This window comes from Ovis canadensis, chromosome 9, assembly GCF_042477335.2.
Source record: "Ovis canadensis isolate MfBH-ARS-UI-01 breed Bighorn chromosome 9, ARS-UI_OviCan_v2, whole genome shotgun sequence".
NCBI classification, from domain to species: Eukaryota; Metazoa; Chordata; class Mammalia; order Artiodactyla; family Bovidae; genus Ovis; species Ovis canadensis.
In genome coordinates, this window is record NC_091253.1 from 26,258,682 (window position 1) to 26,277,915 (window position 19,234).

At 51.1% G+C, this 19,234-nt stretch overlaps 1 protein-coding gene across 7 annotated transcripts in view; it reads left to right on the forward strand.

Annotated features, from left to right (window-relative positions):
• The first annotated feature begins 595 nt into the window (after positions 1–595).
• Positions 596–19,234, forward strand: part of TRAPPC9 (trafficking protein particle complex subunit 9) — a 387,455-nt gene continuing 368,816 nt past the window's right edge. For 2 of the 7 annotated variants that reach the window (XM_069600925.1, XM_069600929.1), the window contains exons 1-3: positions 1,022–1,161; positions 6,588–7,181; positions 16,543–16,688. In XM_069600925.1, the coding sequence (XP_069457026.1) occupies positions 6,598–7,181; positions 16,543–16,688 (730 nt within the window). In that variant the 5' untranslated portion in view covers positions 1,022–1,161; positions 6,588–6,597. Of the gene's footprint in view, positions 700–1,009; positions 1,162–5,439; positions 5,647–6,298; positions 6,416–6,587; positions 7,182–16,542; positions 16,689–19,234 lie in introns of those variants that run through there. The other 5 variants (XM_069600926.1, XM_069600927.1, XM_069600923.1 and 2 more) reach the window with 5 other exon arrangements.

The following is a 19,234-nucleotide window of genomic DNA, read 5'->3' on the forward strand; positions in this document are numbered from 1 at the left end:
GCAGAGTCAATAAATGCTTGCTTGGGTAAAGTAAAGTGATGGCTCTGTTATTCCATGGCTGCTGTATTGGCTGAACTATTCCTGTCCTCCATTGCAGTTTTTTTGTTGTTGTTGTTGTTGTTAACTGAAAAAGAAATACATGCATACGATAAAAAATTCAAACAAAACTACACAAGGGAAAGAAGTTCTCCCTCATCCTCTTTTCTCTCAGCCCTACAACTGTTGACAATATCTTGCGTATTTTTCAAATATGCTATGCACATTCCAAACTACGTATGTAAACTCCTTTTAAAGTTTTATTTTTTAACCTAGAAGGGTTTAAGCTCTTAAGTGGCTTCTGCCCTACCTAGTCAGCTGTGTGCAGGAACTATGACAGCCGTTCCACACCCGGGGGTTTATTCCGAGCCCTTGACCGGACCTCTAGAGTCGGGAGTGGTTTTCCCAGGACCGGTGGGGACCAGGCACCGGCCCTCGGGCAGTCTGCTCCGGCTCTGACCTCCTCATCCCAGCCCAGCCCCTGTGTGTGACCAAACAGTTAAGTCAGGCCCGGGAGGCACCCTGAGATCGTTTCCCAGCCAGTAAAAGGGGAACTTATTCTCGCCCCAAGGTAGCTCTAAGCATCGCTCCCATGCCTGCTGGTGCTTGATCCCGAGAGCGACTGGAAGCCCGGCTCGGCGCGGGCGCTGGGATCGTGATCCGGTAGGGGCTTTGCAGGGGCGGGGGCTGCAAAGGGCTCCACTCTCTAGCTGAAATTTGAGCTGCGCGCCCTGAGAGCGGGGAAAGGGGCGCATAGGCAGAGCTTGGCCCTTCCTTTTGGGTGCGCGGCCCCAGGAGCCAAAGTTCTCCTCTCCGCCGCAGCTGCTCCCCTCCCGCCCTTCTCCCTCCGTCTCCCTCCCCTCGCTGCCCACCACCACCACCTGGCTCCCCAACCGCTCCCCCCGCTCCGCCCCCGGCCCTTCCCTCGCAGGGCCCGCGTCGCCCTTAAAACCTGGCGCGGGTCTCCAGGCCCGGGACCGGCTCCGCGCATGCGCAGGGGCGGCGCCGGCCTGGCCGCCAGTCGGAAGCTCCAGCTCCGAGCCCGGGGAGCGGCCGCAGAGCCTGCCCGGCCCCGCCGCCCCTCCCGCCGTTGGCGCCTGCTCCGGGCCCGGGGGCCCCGGCTGCGTAAGTGCAAGAAGGGGGTGCCCCTGGGCAGGGGACCGGGCCGGCCTCGGGAGGGCTGTCCGTGGGTCACGGCGCGCGCGGGGTCGCCGGGCAGCGTGTGTCCCGCGGTGGGGCTCGACTCCGCCCGCACCTGCCGCGGCCACCTGCCCCGGCCCCGCTGCCCTGCGGCCCGGCCTCCCCCGTCCGCGCCCGCGCCCGTCCCGCCCCGGCCCGCACCTGCCGCCTCTCGGGCCCGGCCCGGCCTCCCCTCCGCGGGCGCCGGCCGTCCCCGGCCCGTCCCCGGCCCCTGCCCCCGACCCCGGCCCCCGACCGGGGGTCTGCGGACGCGGCTGGGACCGCCCGGCTCTCGGTTTCCTCTCTTCCTCCATCTCCTCTGGGTTCTAAGTGGCTCAGATCCCGCGCGGCGGCGTCAGGCACAGTCTCCCGCGGTTGAGCTTCCGAAATTGTCAAGTCCAGCTTCTCTCGGCCGAGTCTCGGAAATGCAGAGCCGGTGCCCGCCTGGGTCTCCGCCCCCAGTCCATCTGCCCCGCGCGAACGGCTTTCCACGCGGAGTGCTGGTGTCAGGGTGGGATGCTTGTGGATTCCACTTGTTCTTACAGAGGGATCCACAGTGCCGAAGGCAGGCTCGGGTTAGTTAAAAATGAGCAGAAGGCTGTGACCTCCTCCTCCCTCTTCTCTGCTCCTCCCCACCCAGTTTAAAGGCAACTGGCGATTTTTAAAAGGTAGTTATAGCCTCTTCCTAGTCCGGCCCAGCTAGTGTTCCCTAGTATGAAATAACAGTACTGGAGACATGATGCGGGAGAACCAGGAATCTTGCCGTCCTTAAAGATCCCTTGGCCAGGTTTTTTCTTAAATTCTGGGCCTGTCTAGTGGAATAGAGGGAAAAATAGTTAAGAAATATTTTATCAAGTAACAGCTTTATTAAGAGAATGTGAATACGGTAAAGTCCACCCATTTAAATTGTACACTTAAGTGGTTTTCAGGGTATTCCCAGTTGTGCAACCATTATTAATCCAGACCATTTTCATCACTTCAAATAGAAATTCCATACCCGTTGTCAGTCTTCTCTCCTGCACCGGCAACAGCAACAAATTTACTCTGTGTCTCCAAGGAGTTGCATATTTGGGGCATTTCATGTAAACAGAATCATGCAATACGTGGTCTTTTGTGCCTGGCTTCTTGCACTCAGCATTTTCAGGGTTCACCCATGTTGTAGCAGTGTTAGTACTGTTTATGGCTGAGTAGTATTCTATTATATGGATAGACTGCATTTTGTTTATCCATTTATCAGGTGATAGATGTCTCTGTTGTTTCCACTTTTTGGCTATTACGAATAATACTGCCATGAATGTTCGTGTACTGCTTTTTGTGTGGACGTGTATTTTCAAATCTCTTTGGTATATACCTAGGAGTAGAACTGCTGTTTATATGGCAACTCTATGTTTAAATTTTTGAGGAAATACCAAGTTGGAGAAATATATTCTTCCTTAAAATAAATATTTATTTATTTATTTGGCTGCACTGGGTCTCAGTTGCCGCGTGTGGAATCCTTGATCTTCCTTGCAGCGTGATCTTTAGTTACAGTGTGGAGCTCTTAGTTGTGGCATGTGGGATCTAATTTCCCCAACCAGGGATCAGACCCAGGCTTCCTGCATTGGGAGTGCAGAGTCATAGCTACTGGACCACCGGGGAAGTCCCTGAAGAAATATATTCTTAACGTTTTAGTACTCGTATTAGATTAGTCTCAGACTAATTGGTGATGGACAGGGAAGCTTGGTGTGCTGCAGTCCATGGGGTCGCAAAGAGTCAGACACGACTGAGCGATTGGACTGAACTGGAGTCTCAGACACCAGAGCTGGCTCAATGCCAGGGCTCATTTCATTAGATTCTTTCTCCTTTGAAGAAACTAGTGGGAAAACATCGACTCTGGAGCCAGTTTGCCACTTACAGATTAGGAGACCTTGAGCAAATGACCGAGCCTGGTTCTTTGTCTGTAAGGTTGAAGATAGGGATGCTTGTTTCTTGATTGTTGGGAAGTCTGAATATGATATGCTGGATTGTAAAGTGCCTAGTGCAATTGCCTATTCCTACCTTGTATGAGACAAATTTGTTCCAGTGTTAGTTGCATATTTTGAATCTGTGGCAAAGGTGAAGAAGAACTTTGCTGATAGTGAGCTCCTTCAGGGAAAACATTTGTCAATTTTTATTTTTGCCCGGATAGTATGATGGAAAACTGCTGTCAACTACTCTCACTATTGTTTTATAAAAGCAGGAATGTTTGGGAGTTCTTTGGTGGTCCAGTGGTTAAGGCTGGGTGCTTTCACTGCCATGGCCCAGGTTCAGTCTCAGGTTGGGGAACTAAGATCCTACAAAGTCATGTGGTTTGGCCATTCTGGAAAAAAAAAAAAAAATTAGAACTTTTTTTTTTTGGCTGCAGCCCGAGGCAAATGGGATCTTAGTTCCATAACCAGGGATCAAACCCGCACCCTCTGCCTTGGAAGCGAGGAGTCTTAACTACTGGATCGCTAGGGAAGTCCCCTGACTCTCCCCAAACAAGAATGTTGTAACAGCAAAAAAATGAGAAAGTTCGTAACCTAAGAATGTGCTTAGTCGCTCAGTCATGTCTGACTCTTTGTGACCCCAAGGACTGCAGCCCACCAGGCTCCTTTGTCCATAGGATTCTCCAGGCAAGAATACTGGAGTGGGTTGCCATTTTCTTCTCCAAATCTAAGAATAAATAATATTAATAGTTAACATTTATAAGGCACATACTAAGTTTACTTTAGTTTTATGGAACACTTAAAACATTATTTGTATTTTTCTCATTTTACTTCAGACCAGAGAAATTGAACACCTCCTATCCTCAAACTGTCTGAGATCCACAGGCCACCTGTCTTCAGGTAGCTCTGCACCTGTAACTCACGTGCCTTTTTTGTGCAGTGACTTCTTTGCTCATACAAGCAGGGTGTTTTGGGATCAGCAGCATCATCTCCTGATAGAGGAGAAGGGCTGGGGCCAGGCCCCGAAACTAGCCAACCTGCTGAGATCCACCCTGTAAGCTTTTTGAAGTTGGATCGTCTTCTGTTTTAAAAAATGTTATTTATTTTGAGTTGAAGGATCATTGCTTTACAATATTGTGTTGGTTTCTGCCATACATCAATATGAATCAGCCACAGGTACAGATGTCCCCTCCCTCTTGAACCTCCCTCCCAATAGGATCTTCTTCCTTTTTTAACTCTTCCATGAAACGTTTGACATTTATGTACAGTTTAAAGAAGGGCAAGAAGAGCACCCCTGGATCTGCCATCCAGCTTAGGAGGCAGAACACAGCTGCTACTTTTGCAGCTCCGCGGCTTCGCCTTCAGACTGCATCCTCTTTGCCACTCAAGTAACCACTGTCCAAATTTATCCTTTTCTTTATAATTTTACTATATGTGTAAACAACATATTGTTTAGTGTTGCCTGTTAAACTTTACATAGGTGGAATGGTGCTGCTTGTATTAATCCATAACCTGCTTTGTGTGCCCATCATGTTTTTGAGACTCATCTTTGTTCCTCTAGGTCATTCATTTTCACTGTTCGAAGTATTCTGTTGTGTTAAAAGACCACAGTTTAGTTACCCATCCTCCTAACAGTGGACAGCTTTGTTTTCTCCAGTTCTTGCTTCTATAAACCTGCCCACCACATGCCGGAGTTCCTTAAGCAGGGCAGTTGCCGGGCCCAGGACATACCAGTCTACACGCCCACCTGTCACATAGAAGTTACCTTTGCATCTACATCTAGATTACATCTTTGCAAATGTGGTGGTTTTTATACTTAAAACATTTTGTCTGTATACCCATGTTTATAATAGTATTATTCATAGTAGGCAAAGTTAGGAACAACCCAAATGACCTTCAGTGAATGAGTAAATAAAATGTGTTATATACCTTTATACATAAATGTATATACTATTCAGGGAATATTATTCAGCATTAAATAAGGAAGTTCTGATACATGCTACAACACGGATGAACCTTGAAGACATTGTGCTAAGTGAAATGAGCCAGTCACAGCGTGGTTCCACTGAGGTGGCGTGCCTAGAACGGTCTGACTCATAGAGACGGAAAGTAGATGGTGCGACTGGGACTGGGTTTGAGGGATGGGAATTAGTGTTTAATGGGGACGGAGCTTCAGTTGGCAACGGTGAACACGTTCTGGAGATGGTTGCATAACTGTGAATGTTGAGAGAGCTTGTGGAGCCTTTGCCCAGTTTCCCTTAATGGTACCGTCTTGCAGAGGATGAGATGGTTGAATGGCATCATTGACTCAATGGACGTGAATTTGCGCAAACTGGGAGACAGTGAAGGACAGGGAAGCTTGGCATGCTGCAGTCCATGGGGTCGCAAAGAGTCAGACACGACCTAGCGACTGAAGAACAACAACTGTCTTGCAGAGTTACAGTACAGTATTGAAACCAGAATATTGACTCACTAATCCTTTGAGGTTTGTCTGATTATCCACATTTTTATTCACGATTAAACTGGGGCTTAGAGAAGCACACAGGCCTGTCTGGGTCACTGACATGGCTAGTGTGGAGTCGGGGTGGAACGGGGCTTCAGATTTCCAGGCAGTGCTCTTATGATGTTCTGTGGATGGGGCAGCATTCATCTGCTTGTTGGACCATTCATTTAACACACAGTGATTAACTCCTATGGGCCAGATGCTTTCGTATGGGTTATCTAACTGAATTCCTCAACAGCACCGAGAATCAGGTAATATTGTTTTCCTTCTTCCTCTTTTAAAAAAATAATTACTGGAGTATAGTTGATGCTGTTTTCTTTTTATATCTGACAAAATTGGCACAGCAAGGTTATAAAAACTCTCCCAAGGAAGCTCGGTTTATAAGATGAGGGACGGTAATGGTGTGTAGTTCCTCCTGTCTCACTCTGTGCTTGGCACCTTGCAGTTTGCAGCCTGCCTTAATCCAGATATCTTCTTAGAAGGCAAGTTTTATATTACCCCCATTAGTTTTCAGCTCAGGAGCTCAGGTGGCCTGGAGTAGAGTCCTGGTCTTCTGATTCCACTGCAGAATCTTCATGCTTTCTGCTGAGAGGCTGAGGAAGCAATTCTTAACTTCCTTCCTTCATTTATTCAGCCTTTTTTGAGCACCGACTCCACATCAGTGTCTGGTGAAGTACTGGGAATGGGAAACCCGAGAGGCTCCTTTTGAACTGCAGGGGCTCCAAGCTTGCTCCAGGAGCAGGGCACTGTGGTAAGAACTATGGTAGCGGCCTGTAGAACCCCCGAGGACAAACGATACCCCGCCGCTTGACTTGGGGCTCTGCCGGTCTTCCAGCTGGGGGACGCCGGCATCCCCGCGTGCCGGAGTGGGAGGCAGCCTGCAAAACCCGTGTACACCCTCAGAACCCCTTCTCTCTGGGCAGGGTCTTCACCATGAGCGTCCCTGACTACATGCAGTGTGCCGAGGACCACCAGACTCTCCTCGTGGTGGTCCAGCCCGTGGGGATCGTCTCGGAGGAGAACTTCTTCAGGATCTACAAGAGGATCTCATCGGTGAACCAGATCAGCGTGCGCGACTCGCAGCGCGCCCTCTACATCCGCTACCGGCACCACTACCCGCCCGAGAACAGCGAGTGGGGCGACTTCCAGACCCACCGCAAGGTCGTGGGCCTCATCACCATCACCGACTGCTTCTCGGCCAAGGACTGGCCGCAGACCTTCGAGAAGTTCCACGTGCAGAAGGAAATCTACGGCTCCACGCTGTACGACTCGCGCCTCTTCGTGTTTGGGCTGCAAGGGGAGATCGCAGAGCAGCCGCGCACCGACGTGGCCTTCTACCCCAGCTACGACGACTGTGCGACTGTGGAGAAGCGCATCGAGGACTTCGTGGAGTCTCTGTTCATCGTGCTTGAGTCCAAGCGCCTGGACAGAGCCACGGACAAGTCCGGGGACAAGATCCCACTCCTCTGTGTCCCCTTCGAGAAGAAGGACTTCGTGGGGCTGGACACAGACAGTAGGTAAGTCGACCTGGAGCCCAGGCTCCAGAAAGGGAGGAGCAAGCGGGAGGGTTCCCTGCAGTGGTGGCGGGGGAATGGTGCAGTACACTGGGTTTCAGACTTTCTAAAATTGAGTGGAACACACTTTGGTTGGGGGAGATCCTTTTAGGGTTTGTGTGACACTTAACTCCCCCTTTTTAGCCCAGACCCCCAGGTGGGACCCCTGGAGCCACTGTCCAGAGGGTAGCCACTGTCACTAGGACAGTAGAGGAAGCTGAGCTGAGAGGGGCTGCAGGTAAAAGGCAGGACAGGCGCTGAGACTTAGTCTGGGAAGAAGAATGTGGACTATCTTAGTGTTTTTTTTTTTTAATTGATTGCACATCAAAATGATAACATTTTACATATATGAGATCAAACAAAGGACATTATTAAAATCAGTTGCAAGTGTTTGTTTTTTACCTTTTTAAATGTGGCAACTGGATTCACGTGCCTTGCGTCTTATTCCTATCGGACAGCGCTGCCCCAGGACACGTTGTGAAGACTGTTACTAAGCCTCACCCCTTCTGTGTGTGGATGGGGTGCTGAGTCCCAGAGGCAGCAGAACTCCAGCCTGCTGGGCTGGAGCTGGGCCCATGCCTCCTGCCTCCCAGGCCAGGCCCCTCCTCCTGCCAGACGCCCCAGCGTCAGGTCTCCCACTTAGGATATCAGAACCACTGCAGAGACTCCTAAAAGAGCTCCTGGTGCAGAGGATAGCGTGTTCATGGTCTCTGCGTCACAGGGATCGCTCAGTCCTCACGTTAGCCCTGTGATGCAGTCAAGAATCGCAGACGAGCTCTGTGGGGCCCCTGCTTGCCCTCTGCTCCGTTTCTCTGCGGCCCTCCCACAGAAGAGATCAGAAACGTGGTCCCCTCGCTGGCAGGGGCACTGCCACCTGGGGTGCTAAGCCTCTCCCGTCCTCTGCAGGGCTCGCGTGCTGGTCCCGCCGGCGAGGACGGAGGGCGTGGTGTGGGCGCCGCCGTGTCCCCTGCAGAGTAGGTGCTCAGGGTTTCCTGAACTCACTGAGTTTGAATCCGACTTTCTGGTCCTTGATAAGTTAGAGGAAAAGATGTCAGAGAGCAGAGGGAAAAAGTCCAGGCCAGCTCTGCGGGGAGAGGCCCAGAGGCCCTGGGCCGCCCCTGCAGGTGGTGCCTGGCAGGGTCTGGAGGGGCCTCCCTCCCGCACCCAGACTCGTGTGGCCTCAGGAAGGGCAGGGCGTGTCACACCCACAGCTGTACTTGCTGCTTGCATGACCCTGTGACCACCATGCCCACCCTGCCCTCCTGCTGCTTGTAGCCCAGGTGGCAAGGTCTATGAGCCCGGGCACCACCAGGGGGCAGAGCTGCCTGCACCAGACCCACCAGACCCACTCAGACCCACCAGATCCACTCAGACCCACCAGACCCACTCAGACCCACTAAGATCCACTCAAACCCTCCAGACCCAGTCAGACCCACTTAGTCCCATCAGACCCTCCAGACCCACTCCTGCCGGCCGCTCAGCTCACCTGTCACCTCCTGCTGAGCCCCAAGTGTCAGGCAGGGTCTGTGCCGAGGTAATGGTCCCTGACAAGGTGGGCCCGCGTGTGTGCCCGCATTCCCCAAACCTTAGTGCCTGTGGCATCAGCAGGACAGACTCGTGGGTAAGCGACTGAAGCTGGGGGCCCCGACCCCTTGACCTCTGCCTTCTCCTTGCCACACGAGGCCCCAAGGGACATTTTTGATTATCAACTTCTTGAGGTTGCGGACCCAAAGGTCTGCAGGCCGAAATGTTGAGAATGCCTGTTTTGGCTTCTTGAGATCTCTGCTCAGTCTGGCGGGAGGAACTCGATTCAGGACACGTGCTTGGCGCATGGTGGCCAGTCCTGTCCCAAGGTGTTTATGCAGAGCCTCCATGTGCTGGAAAGTCAGCAGTGAACGAAACCTCCCTCCCGGTGGGTCCATTCGGCTCTCACTGGCCCCATAAACGCTCAGCCGTCATGTGGACTCCGGTGAGATAATGGCGCCAGCGAGCGCAGCAGAAGCGTTTACCTCCAGTCACTGTGTGTCCCTTGTTGCCACGAGTCTCAGTCGCCTCATTTTCAAAACAGTGATTCAGTTCAGGAACAGAGCCCAGAGCCACACTCTTTCCCGCAGCTTCTGGTGGGAGTGACAGAAAGAGCCCAGCCTGAGGGATTGCATTTTGTGGCTCGGAAGGAAATGTCCAAGTGTAGGTGGAGTTTTGGTCTGAAGCACGGAGCTCTCTGACTGCGCGGACAGGCTCTGCGGCCGGTGCTTCCAGCCACAGGCCCAGCCTTCCCGAGGGCCGCGGGTGGGAGGGCGCGGGGGCGTTTATCGTCGGTCCACACGTGCCCCTGGCCTCATCAGAGCCCACGTCAGTTCTTGAACATGCTGTCAAAGTTGTTTTTGTTCTGATGTGTTTCTAATTTTCGCTTGTTCCTCTTTCTTTTCTTTTCCTTTGTTCTTTTTCTCTCATACCGCCCTGTGAGTGTGTTGTTGGGTCTGAAAAGGTAGGCTGTGCACGGGTTGCCCTGGAAATAGCCGGACTCCCCCTTTGCTGCCTCTTCACCGCCTGATCGCTTTAGAAAACAGAAACCTAACTGCTGCCTTGATCCATGTCTCATCCCGGTCATCGTTTTATTTTCTAATTCTTTTTGCTTTTTTAGCACATAACCCACTGGCCTTAGATAGCTGTCCAAATTCTTGCTTTGGGGAACCTGTTTGGTCTCACATTTGGTGACAAATGAGCCCTTGTTAATTTTTTTTTTTTTTGGTTTGAGGAAGTGAGATGCTAGTTGGTTTAAGTGGCTGCAAGGGGTTTATTCTGGGATATTTTAACTTGGAAAGACAAAGTCTGCTGCACCTTGCTTGACCCTGGCTTTCAAATAAACATGCCAGGCATGCGATTCTTGGCTGTTGCTGCGTATGCATGACGGTGCTTACTGGCCAGCAGTTGCCGGTGAAGACACGCCCGCCTTGGACGAAGCTGGCCGTGGAGGGATGCTGCTGGAGGGAGCAGTCACCGGGTTTTCTTTCGCTCTCTCGTTGCCCGTACCATTTACTTTGTCCCAGTGACTTTCCGTCATAAAGGGGCAGAGGCTAGTCTGCTAGGGCATTTGTCTTTGTAAGGGCAGTTTTCCTGGGGATCAGGGAAATATGCGCTTCTCCTAAATTGCTAGCTGCTTTGGATCTGGTGGGCACAACGACCTGTACAGATGACCACGGCTTCCTCTCTGCTTTAGCCAGGTCTGTGGTTTAGCTTAGCAGATGGACAGGCCCAACCTGCACCAGCCTTTACTTTTAACCCACGTCGGTAAGAAATAGCTGGTTGTGTATTTGTTGAGGCTCACGGCCACCACTGATGGGCATGTCATTAACTGGTGGTGGTGGACCCCCAGCACTCACAGTCAGCCGTGACGGGAGGAGGACCTTGCATTCTCGCCCTGGTCATCTCACCTCCTGGGGAAGGGTTTTGCTGCCACCACTGTGCTGGCCAGGAGGCCTTGTTTCTCCTTCAAGGGTCTGGTCTAAATGCGGACACTTTCATTTTTTGTTGACTTTGTCTCACTTGAGACAGGCCAGATTCCTAAAAGGGTCCAACCCATCCTGGGGTAGGGGGGCTGCAAAACAGAAGGAAGTGTGGCAAGGACAGGTCAAGGCCGTGTGGTTGGGAAATGCAGGGTGGGATCCTGTGATGGCTTGGCAGTGCCCTGGACGCAGGGCCTTCCCTGTGGCTCTCAGGGCCCAGCGATGGCAGTGACCGAAGCCTTGCCTCGGCTCCTGCACTCTCACCTGCTCACTGGTGGATGTTCCCGCTAACCAGGGGCTCTCCCAGACCACAGACCTTTCAAAGTTCAGACCGTGGGAGAACCATGGGTCCTTTTTCCTGGGCCTCCTGTAAGAGACTCCAGTGCCTTCCTAGGTGGCCGGTGCCAGGGAACACGTCCCTCTTCAGGGAGCACCCTTCAGGGAGCACCCTTTGGAGGATTGTGACTCAGCACACACTTGCTGTGAGCTGGCTGGGTCCGGGTCCCTTGGAACCAGAGCTGAGATATACTTTGAGATAGAAATGGCAGGACGGTGCAGGGGTCGGGTGAGGGACAGGGGAAGTCAAATGTGATGTCAAGGTTTTGACTCAAACAGCTGGCCGTGTCCTGGGGCTGTTAGCTAGATTGGAAGTTTGAGACTGTTACTGAAACTGGGAGTACCTGCTGGTGGTTGGGTTCCAGAGTAAATGGTAAATGTATTTTTCAGAAGCCAGTCAACATTCAAGCGATGGTTTCAAAGAACCAGGGGCTCAGGTGGCAGAGCTGGACTCGAGGCATGCATGAGGCTGGCAGTTTCAGTGTGTGCTTACAGCTGTGAATGCGGGAGCGCGTCCGGAGAGTGTGGGCTGAAGGTCCAGGGCTGCGACGAGGTTGGAGGAAGGCCTGGGCCATGGAGGTTTTGTGTGGTTGGCTTTCCTTGTGGCTCAGCTGGTAAAGAGTCTGCCTGCAAAGCGGGAGACCTGGGTTCAATCCCTGGGTTGGGAAGATGCCCTGGAGAAGGGAATGGCTACCCATTCCAGTATTCTGGCCTGGAGAATTCCATGAACTGTATAGTCCACGGGGTCACAAAGAGTCAGACATGATTGAGCTAATTTCACTTTCACTTTCTTTCTGCGGTGTTTGGGGTTTTAGCAGCAGCTGCCATTTACCCTTAGGGCCTGCGAGGTGGGGCAGCCTCTTAAAGAAGTCGGAGGGGAAAGACAGATGTGCATCTTAGGAAGATGCTCTGGCAGTGGATGGAGGAAGCTGGAGCTGGAGTGGTGTGGGAGGGCAGAGAAGGTGGGTCACATTCACCCTTGAGGCAGGGAGGAAGGCCTGGGGAGGTGTGGAGCCCCCGGTGGGTCCAGTGGACACGAGCAGTTCACACTGGGGATCTGAGGATGGAGAGGATGCACGCTGGGAGGAGGGGTTGCTGTGCGGAAGGATGGTGGTTTGGGAATAGTCTTTCCTCTCAAAATAGACTTAAACCCAGATCTCTTAAGGACACTGATAGTTACTATGGAGGAAGCAGTTCTTTTTTGATCCTACTGTGGTGGATACAAAGATGAGTAAGACAGTCTGTCCCAGAGGCTTGATACTTGCTAGAGGGAGTATGCCAGTTTAAAAGGGGAGAAGGCGGGGGAGGGAAGCTAGCCAGGTTCTATGTCAGGTGCTCCCCCGCCCCCGTATTCCATTCACGCCACATGGATGCCATCCGAGGTGGGGGTGGCAGCCCCCTTTTGCAGAGTGTGGAGCATTCTCAGGTGAAGCCACCAGGTCAGCATCACAGGGCTAGTGAATGCTAGAGTGGGATTCAGGCCTTCTCAGCCTGCAGGGCGTGTTCTCTCTCCTAATCCTGTTACCTCCCTATTGTGTCTGGAGGGTCTAGTGGGCCAGTTTGGAGCCTCTCAGAGAAAGCCTCAGACTTGGGGGCTGCAGGTCTGTCTGACGGAGCTCAGCCACGTCTGATGGTGGGGCAGCACCAATGTGCTTTGCATCCCAGAGACAGGTGTTGGTCCTGCTCCTCGGGTGATGACGTGCTTGCAAAGGACGCACAGGTGGAGTCTTCCTTCGAGCATTCTGAGTGTGTGATGGGAACTGTCCAGGCCTCCCTCGATCAGCTTTCCTCAACAGAACCTAACTCTTCTGCAGGGTAGGCTGGGCCCTCTTTATGGAGCGAGGGTTTAATATCCAGTATTAGCATAAAAGAGTTCAGATGGAGAAAACCGACGTTAACTATTGATGTTCCGATTTCGTAAGGTGAGACGCAGTGTCAGTTAAGGGCCCATGCAGCATCTGAAATCGAGTACAGAACTCTGCCTTTTCATGTTCTAGTTAGAGCTGTCCATGGACAGAGGAGCCTGGCAGGCTGCGGTCCACAAGGTCCCACAGAGTCAGACACGACTAAAGCGACTTAGAACGCATGGTGTAGACTTGTCCACTTCGGAACTTCAGCTCCACCAAGGGGCGCCTGTCAGCGTGTTGGTGTGATTGCATTTACACAGTGCACGTAATCTAGGCTTTTTCAGCCCCTAATATTCTAGTGCAGAATCATGGGCTGTAGTGGTCACTTAATTATGCAGTGCTTGTAAAACTATATAATACCAAAAGCAGTAAGAGATTACCTTCATCCGAGTTCCTTTGGGTTTTAGTTGCAAAGTGTGGTTGAGCAGCTCTGGTTTCTCTTTGGATTTGAATATATAGTTTCTTTGCAAGTAAATTGGACTTTGGATTAGAATGTACCACAAGCCGTGTAAATAGTACCGAGATCGCGCAAATATGACACATGTTCTTCCTCTTTCTGATCAGAAGTAACGGGAATCATGCAGGGTACTTTAGTCGCGTTGTCCTTAGTGGTCAGTGTGGTGTGAGCATCTCCTTGGCAGTGTTGACGGCTGTGTTAGGTGCTTCCAGAAAGGAAGCATCTCCCTTTAGCTGGGGAGGCCAGCAGCTCTGTGGCTGTGCTTTAGCCCGGATTGATTTGAGGCCTTTATGACTGAGGGCTTGTTGGGTTCTTATTAATTTTTCTATCAGTCCTGAATTCCAGTTCCTTTAGCCCTAGTGTTAATAACTCGTTAAGAATAAGGAAATAAATTGAGTCGCCCTTTGAAATATTTAGAGCATATTCACGTTTTTGCTTAAGGTCTGTTGCTCGTGGTTTTAAAAGTCACCATTAGTTTTAAAATTTACAACAAATTACGACCTGTTTTGAAAATTTGCATTTCGCATTAACTTCGCATTTATTTGCTGCTGTGGCTTCATGTTGTGTTTTTCTTTGTCATACTGTTTGCTTGTATGTTCTGTTTTTCCATATCCATGAGCAGCGGTCACACACTGTAAAAATGCTAATAATGTGTTTGTAAGAACTCTGAACTTCCAGAAAGACTTAAAAAAAAAAAAAACAAAAACAAACCTGACATAATTTTCAAATGATCCATGAAGAAAGAAAGGATCCATGTCTTTTTGGAAGAATTTTAATGAGAAAGCTTATATTGTGAATTCTGCCAAAATTAGCGTAAAATATTTTGGTTGCCCACAGCATAGCTGACTAGAAATAGAATTGCCTTCATTCCTTTCTCTGTTTCCCACTGTCTTTTCAAAGGATTATGAACAGGATTGCTCGTAATCTCGAGATGACCCAGTCTTGGGGCACACAGCACTGCAAGAGTGAAATAATTTATGTGTCTATGCTAGAATTTTATGGCATTTTGGAGACTTTCTCCCAAATAATAGGATTCATTCTATTTTTATATAATTCAAAATATTTTATATTGTTGTGTTACCTCATATAACCTTTATATGAAATACCGTAAGCATATTTAGATGACTTCTTTTTGTAAAAGTCCTGTATTTTCAAAGCCAGCTCTTTCTGATCACAGTGACTTCACTGTTTATTTTTGAAACTGTCCTGGGTTATATTTTCTTACAGCAGATGTGCACCTTTGTAAGTTTGTACAGAGATGTAGTAATCTACTTTGTTCAGAGAGGTAAGACAGGATGCTTTAAAGCAAATTTTAGTCTAACAGGAAAGGAGTAAAGTCTCTTAAGAAAAAGTGTAATTCAGAATCTGTTGAGTCAGTGTCGTGGTGGGGTCTGTAAGCCGCCGTGTGTTAGGAGCCCACAGTCATGTGAGCGGAGGAGGTGAGTGTGCCTTCAGAGGCTGCATCCTTCTCTGGTTAGAACAGGAGACGCCGCGGGTGGGGAATGGGCCTCGTGCCGCCCACCTTTGGGAGGGAGAGGCCCCGCAGGTGCAGAGGCTGGAGGCAGGGAAGGCTTCCTTTTCCTTGAGAAACTGAGTCAGAATGAGCCCTACGGCCAGTGGGAAGTAGCTTGGCAGAAGAGCCAGGCCCCTGGGATCACTGGGGAGGCTGGGGAGGGCAGGGGGCAGGGGAGGGGGGCTGGAGCTGTACTGGGGAGGCTTATAAGGCTTTGAAGTGGGGGGAACCTAACCAGACTCATGCTTTGGGAAGGCTCCTCTGGGGGGGGTGGGCGTGTGTGTGTGTGTGTGTGTGTGTGTGTGTGTGTGTGTAGCAGGGTGGGGGTGAGGCCCCTCTAGGTGTCTGTGTGTGTGTGTGTTTAAGGGTGGAGGTGAGGCCCCTCTAGGTGTCGGTGTGTGTGTGTGTAGCAGGGTGGGGGTGAGGCCTCTCTAGGTGTCTGTGTGTGTGTGTGTGTGAAGGGTGGAGGTGAGGCCCCTCTAGGTGCCTGTGTGTGTGTGTGTATTGCAGGTTGGGGGTGAGGCCCCTCTAGGTGCCTGTGTGTGTGTGTGTGTGTGTGTGTGTGTGTGGCAGGGTGGAGGTGAGGGTGCTCCAGAGCGGGAGGGGTGTTGGAACCCAGGAGGGGCCGTTGAGGTGACGGGTGGGGCGATGCGGGTCTGCTGGGGGCTGGCGGGTGGGGTAGGTGCAGCGCCCTCCTCGGGGGAGGCCTGTCGGGGGGGCTGTCCTGGCAGACAGGTGGGGGTCAGGCTCACGTTCCTCTTCTCTCCTCTGCCTTATGTGATGATCTTAGTTCAGCCAACGTTGGGAACAGAAAGCTCCATTCCAGAGTTGGAGAGGACGGGATTCAAGTTTGTCCTGGGATCTGTATATTCATTTAGCTAGAAGCCTCACATCTTTTGGACTGACATAGGGGTTTTTAGTTCTTGATCAGATTGCTTTCTTGGTGAGAGGAAATTTAATATAGCTGCTGTTTTGCTTGGAAAGAAATCTTATCTTTAAAGAAAGTTAATATTCAAAAGAACGGGAATATGTAAAATGATGAAGTGAGATATTGGTATGGTTTCTCTGGTTTCTGAGTTGATATGGAGTTAGAAGCTGTTGCATAATTTAGTAGCACATCCTTGCCAATATTTAAAGAGCTGTTAGTGAGTGTTCTGGGCCCCACCACTCAAAGCATCATTAAAGCTTGCTCTGAACTCGTGAAGATAAAGGTCTTGTTTGCAGAAGCCAAATAGTTGGCTTGTAATACGCAGCACAGCTCTCTTTATAAAATAATAATAGGTTTGACGTTAAGAAAGTGGAAGATAATTGATTTTTTTTAAAAGGCCGAAACAAACTTTCTCGTGGTAATGTTATGATTGGAAAATTTGAAAAGAAGAAGCCTCCTCTCATATTATCCGTGTGAAATACATGTACTCTATTGCATTTAGAAAATAACTTGGCTCATATACTGGCAATGATGGTGGCTGGCTTTCAACCGTAGAGCCTAAAGTTGCCGACTTAGCGTTTTTTGTAGTGAGAGAGATGAACAGTGCTTAGCCAGCGTGCGTTTGGGGCCGAATCCAGGCATTGGCAGTGATAGCTTTCCGTTCACCTCCCCTTGCAGACATTACAAGAAGCGGTGCCAGGGGCGCCTGCGGAAGCACGTGGGGGACCTGTGCCTGCAGGCCGGGATGCTGCAGGACTCCCTGGTCCATTACCACATGTCGGTGGAACTGCTCCGCTCGGTGAACGACTTCCTGTGGCTTGGAGGTAAGAGGACCTGGTGCAGAGGATCACATACGCCGTGGTAGCAACCGATCCTTGGGAAAGGAGAACACTGTGGAAAAATGGCTCTAAAAACATAGGGTGAGGGTGGGGAAGCTGTCTGCTGAGCGGGCTGCAGTGGGGAATCTTCGGAGTGACCACCTCGCCTTTCCACACGCCCTTTCCCAGTCGCGCCTGCATTTCCGTCCTGCTGGATCCAGGATGGAAACTCTCCCTAAGATGCACCGAACTTGCTTGCTGCTTTGTGTCTTTTTGCTTTTTGTTTATTTTTTAAAGCTTCCTTGGTGGCTCAGTGGTAAAGAGTCCTCCTGCCAGTGTAGGAGTTGCAGGAGACCTGGGTTCGATCCCTGGGTCGGGGAGATCCCCTGGAGAAGGAAGTGGCAACCCACTCCAGTACTCTTGCCTGGAGAACCCCACAGACAGAGGGGCCTGGTGGGCTACAGTCCATGGGGTCGCGAAGAGTCAGACACGACTGAGTGACTAAACAACAGTTTTTTAAAGCACATCTTGCCCTCTGCTTAGAATGCCACTCCCCACGTTAGTCGCCTCTTCCACTCATCCTTCCAGACCTCATCTGTGGGTCAGCTGATGAATGGATGGACGAAATGCGGTGCATGCATGCGTTCAGTGGAGCCCTGTTCAGACATAAACTCCAGTGAGGTAGTGATACCTGCACAACACAGACGAACCCTGGTAACATCACGTCAAGGAGAAGGAGCCATACACAAAAGGCCGCACGGTGTATGACTCTGATGGTCTGAAATGTCTGCGCAGGCAGACCTAGAGGCGGAGAGGACGGGATTGCAGATGACTGGTGCCTGGGCTGGGAGAGGGGGATGCGGGGGAGGCGGAGAGGGGGATGGGGTGGGTCTGCTGATGGCAGTGGGCTTTCTCTGCAGGAGATGGAAAGATTCTGGGATTAGACAGTGGTAAGGGCTGCACAGCAGCGAATGCGCAAAACTGCTGAGCCGTACACTTTTGACTGGGTGACTTACATCTCAGCTAAAAAACTTAGAAAGCTGCTTCGAAGGACAGCCTCTTCTGACCCCTCCATGCAGCGGGTGCAGTGGGTCTTGTACAGAACCCCGTCTGCACGGAGTGTACTTTCCATGCTGGGGCTGCCTGTTAGCGTGTTTTTGTCCTTCAGGGACTGTCTCCTGCAGGCGGGAGTGGGAGGTGTGGTCTGTGTGTGTCCATCAGCTAGCGCGTTGTAGGTGTTCTGCAAATGCTTGTTAAATGAGTGCAGTGCCAGTGAGGACTGAAATAGGGCTCTTTCCTGGAAGAGGCCAGCAGCTCAGTCAGAGGGCCCATCAGCCACTTACAGTAAACACAAGTCAGAGGGAAGCAGCGAAGTTCTTCAATAGATTAGCGGCGTCCCATAGGACACACTCGGAGAAGGGAATGGCAACCCACTCCAGTATTCTTGCCTGGAGAATCCCATGGATGGAGGAGCCTGGTGGGCTACAGTCCACGGGGTCACACAGAGCTGGACACGACTGAGCAACTAACACAGGGATAGAACACACTAAGTGTAAACTCTAAAATGAATTTTGTAATTTGGCTTCTTAAAGGAGATAGGGAAAGAGAAGGAACAGATGGGGAAGAAATGAGAAACTGGTAAAGGACTAAGCAGGAGGGATGGCAAATGGGAGTCTTCCTGTCCCCTTGAAGGAGAGATCTGTAGCGAGTTGTTCCGGGCTGGTGGAGTAGGGCTGCAGCTTAGGCACTTACCCCCAAAGAACGCCACTGGGCCCCCGACCCACCTCGTGAGGACGGCCGGTTGGGTTCCGTGAAGGCGGCGTGAGTGACCGCCACTGGTGGCCTTTTTCATTCTGGGTCCCTCAGAAACACACAGGGGGGTCTCCCAGGGACCCCAGGACGTGTAACATCACAGCAGATCGACCACAGAAGCAGGTGTGAGAATCCAGCACACTTGTGTCCAGTCAGACATTAAAGAATTAAAAAAATGCAAAACAGTGTCAGCCTTCCAGCACATAGTTTTTGTTTGGAAACGTAGTTATTGTTCATTGAAATTTAGCACATAACGGGCTTATTATTTTCTAAAAGGTTTGAACACATAAATATTTAAATCTTTTTCTAGTTTTATTTTCAAACATGGTAAGTGTCTGTAGATGTAACCTGCACAAAAAAAGCATCCAGGAGTTCTGAGACCAAAAAGTTTGAGAACCTCTGAGCTGCTGGATAAAGACGAACACTGCCAAGAACTTGTGGGGCGGGTGGCCCAGCCCAGGTTGTCGAGGTGTGACTCCCAGCAATGGAAGATGGGCACGCCACAGCAGCCGCAGTTGCCTCCGAGGGGCAGACGGCCTGCCAGGTGTTTGCTGCAGATGGGCCGATGCTGTCCGGGTCAGTGATGCGGAGAGGTGTTCTGCTCCTGCGGTGTGGCCCACTGGTATGGTTTCAAGGATACTTTCGATGTGGGGCACTTTCTGCTCCGTCCGTCTGCAGTGTCGAACTCCAGCAGAGAGCTTGCCACACGGTGTGAACTGGACTGCCGGTTAAAGGAATGA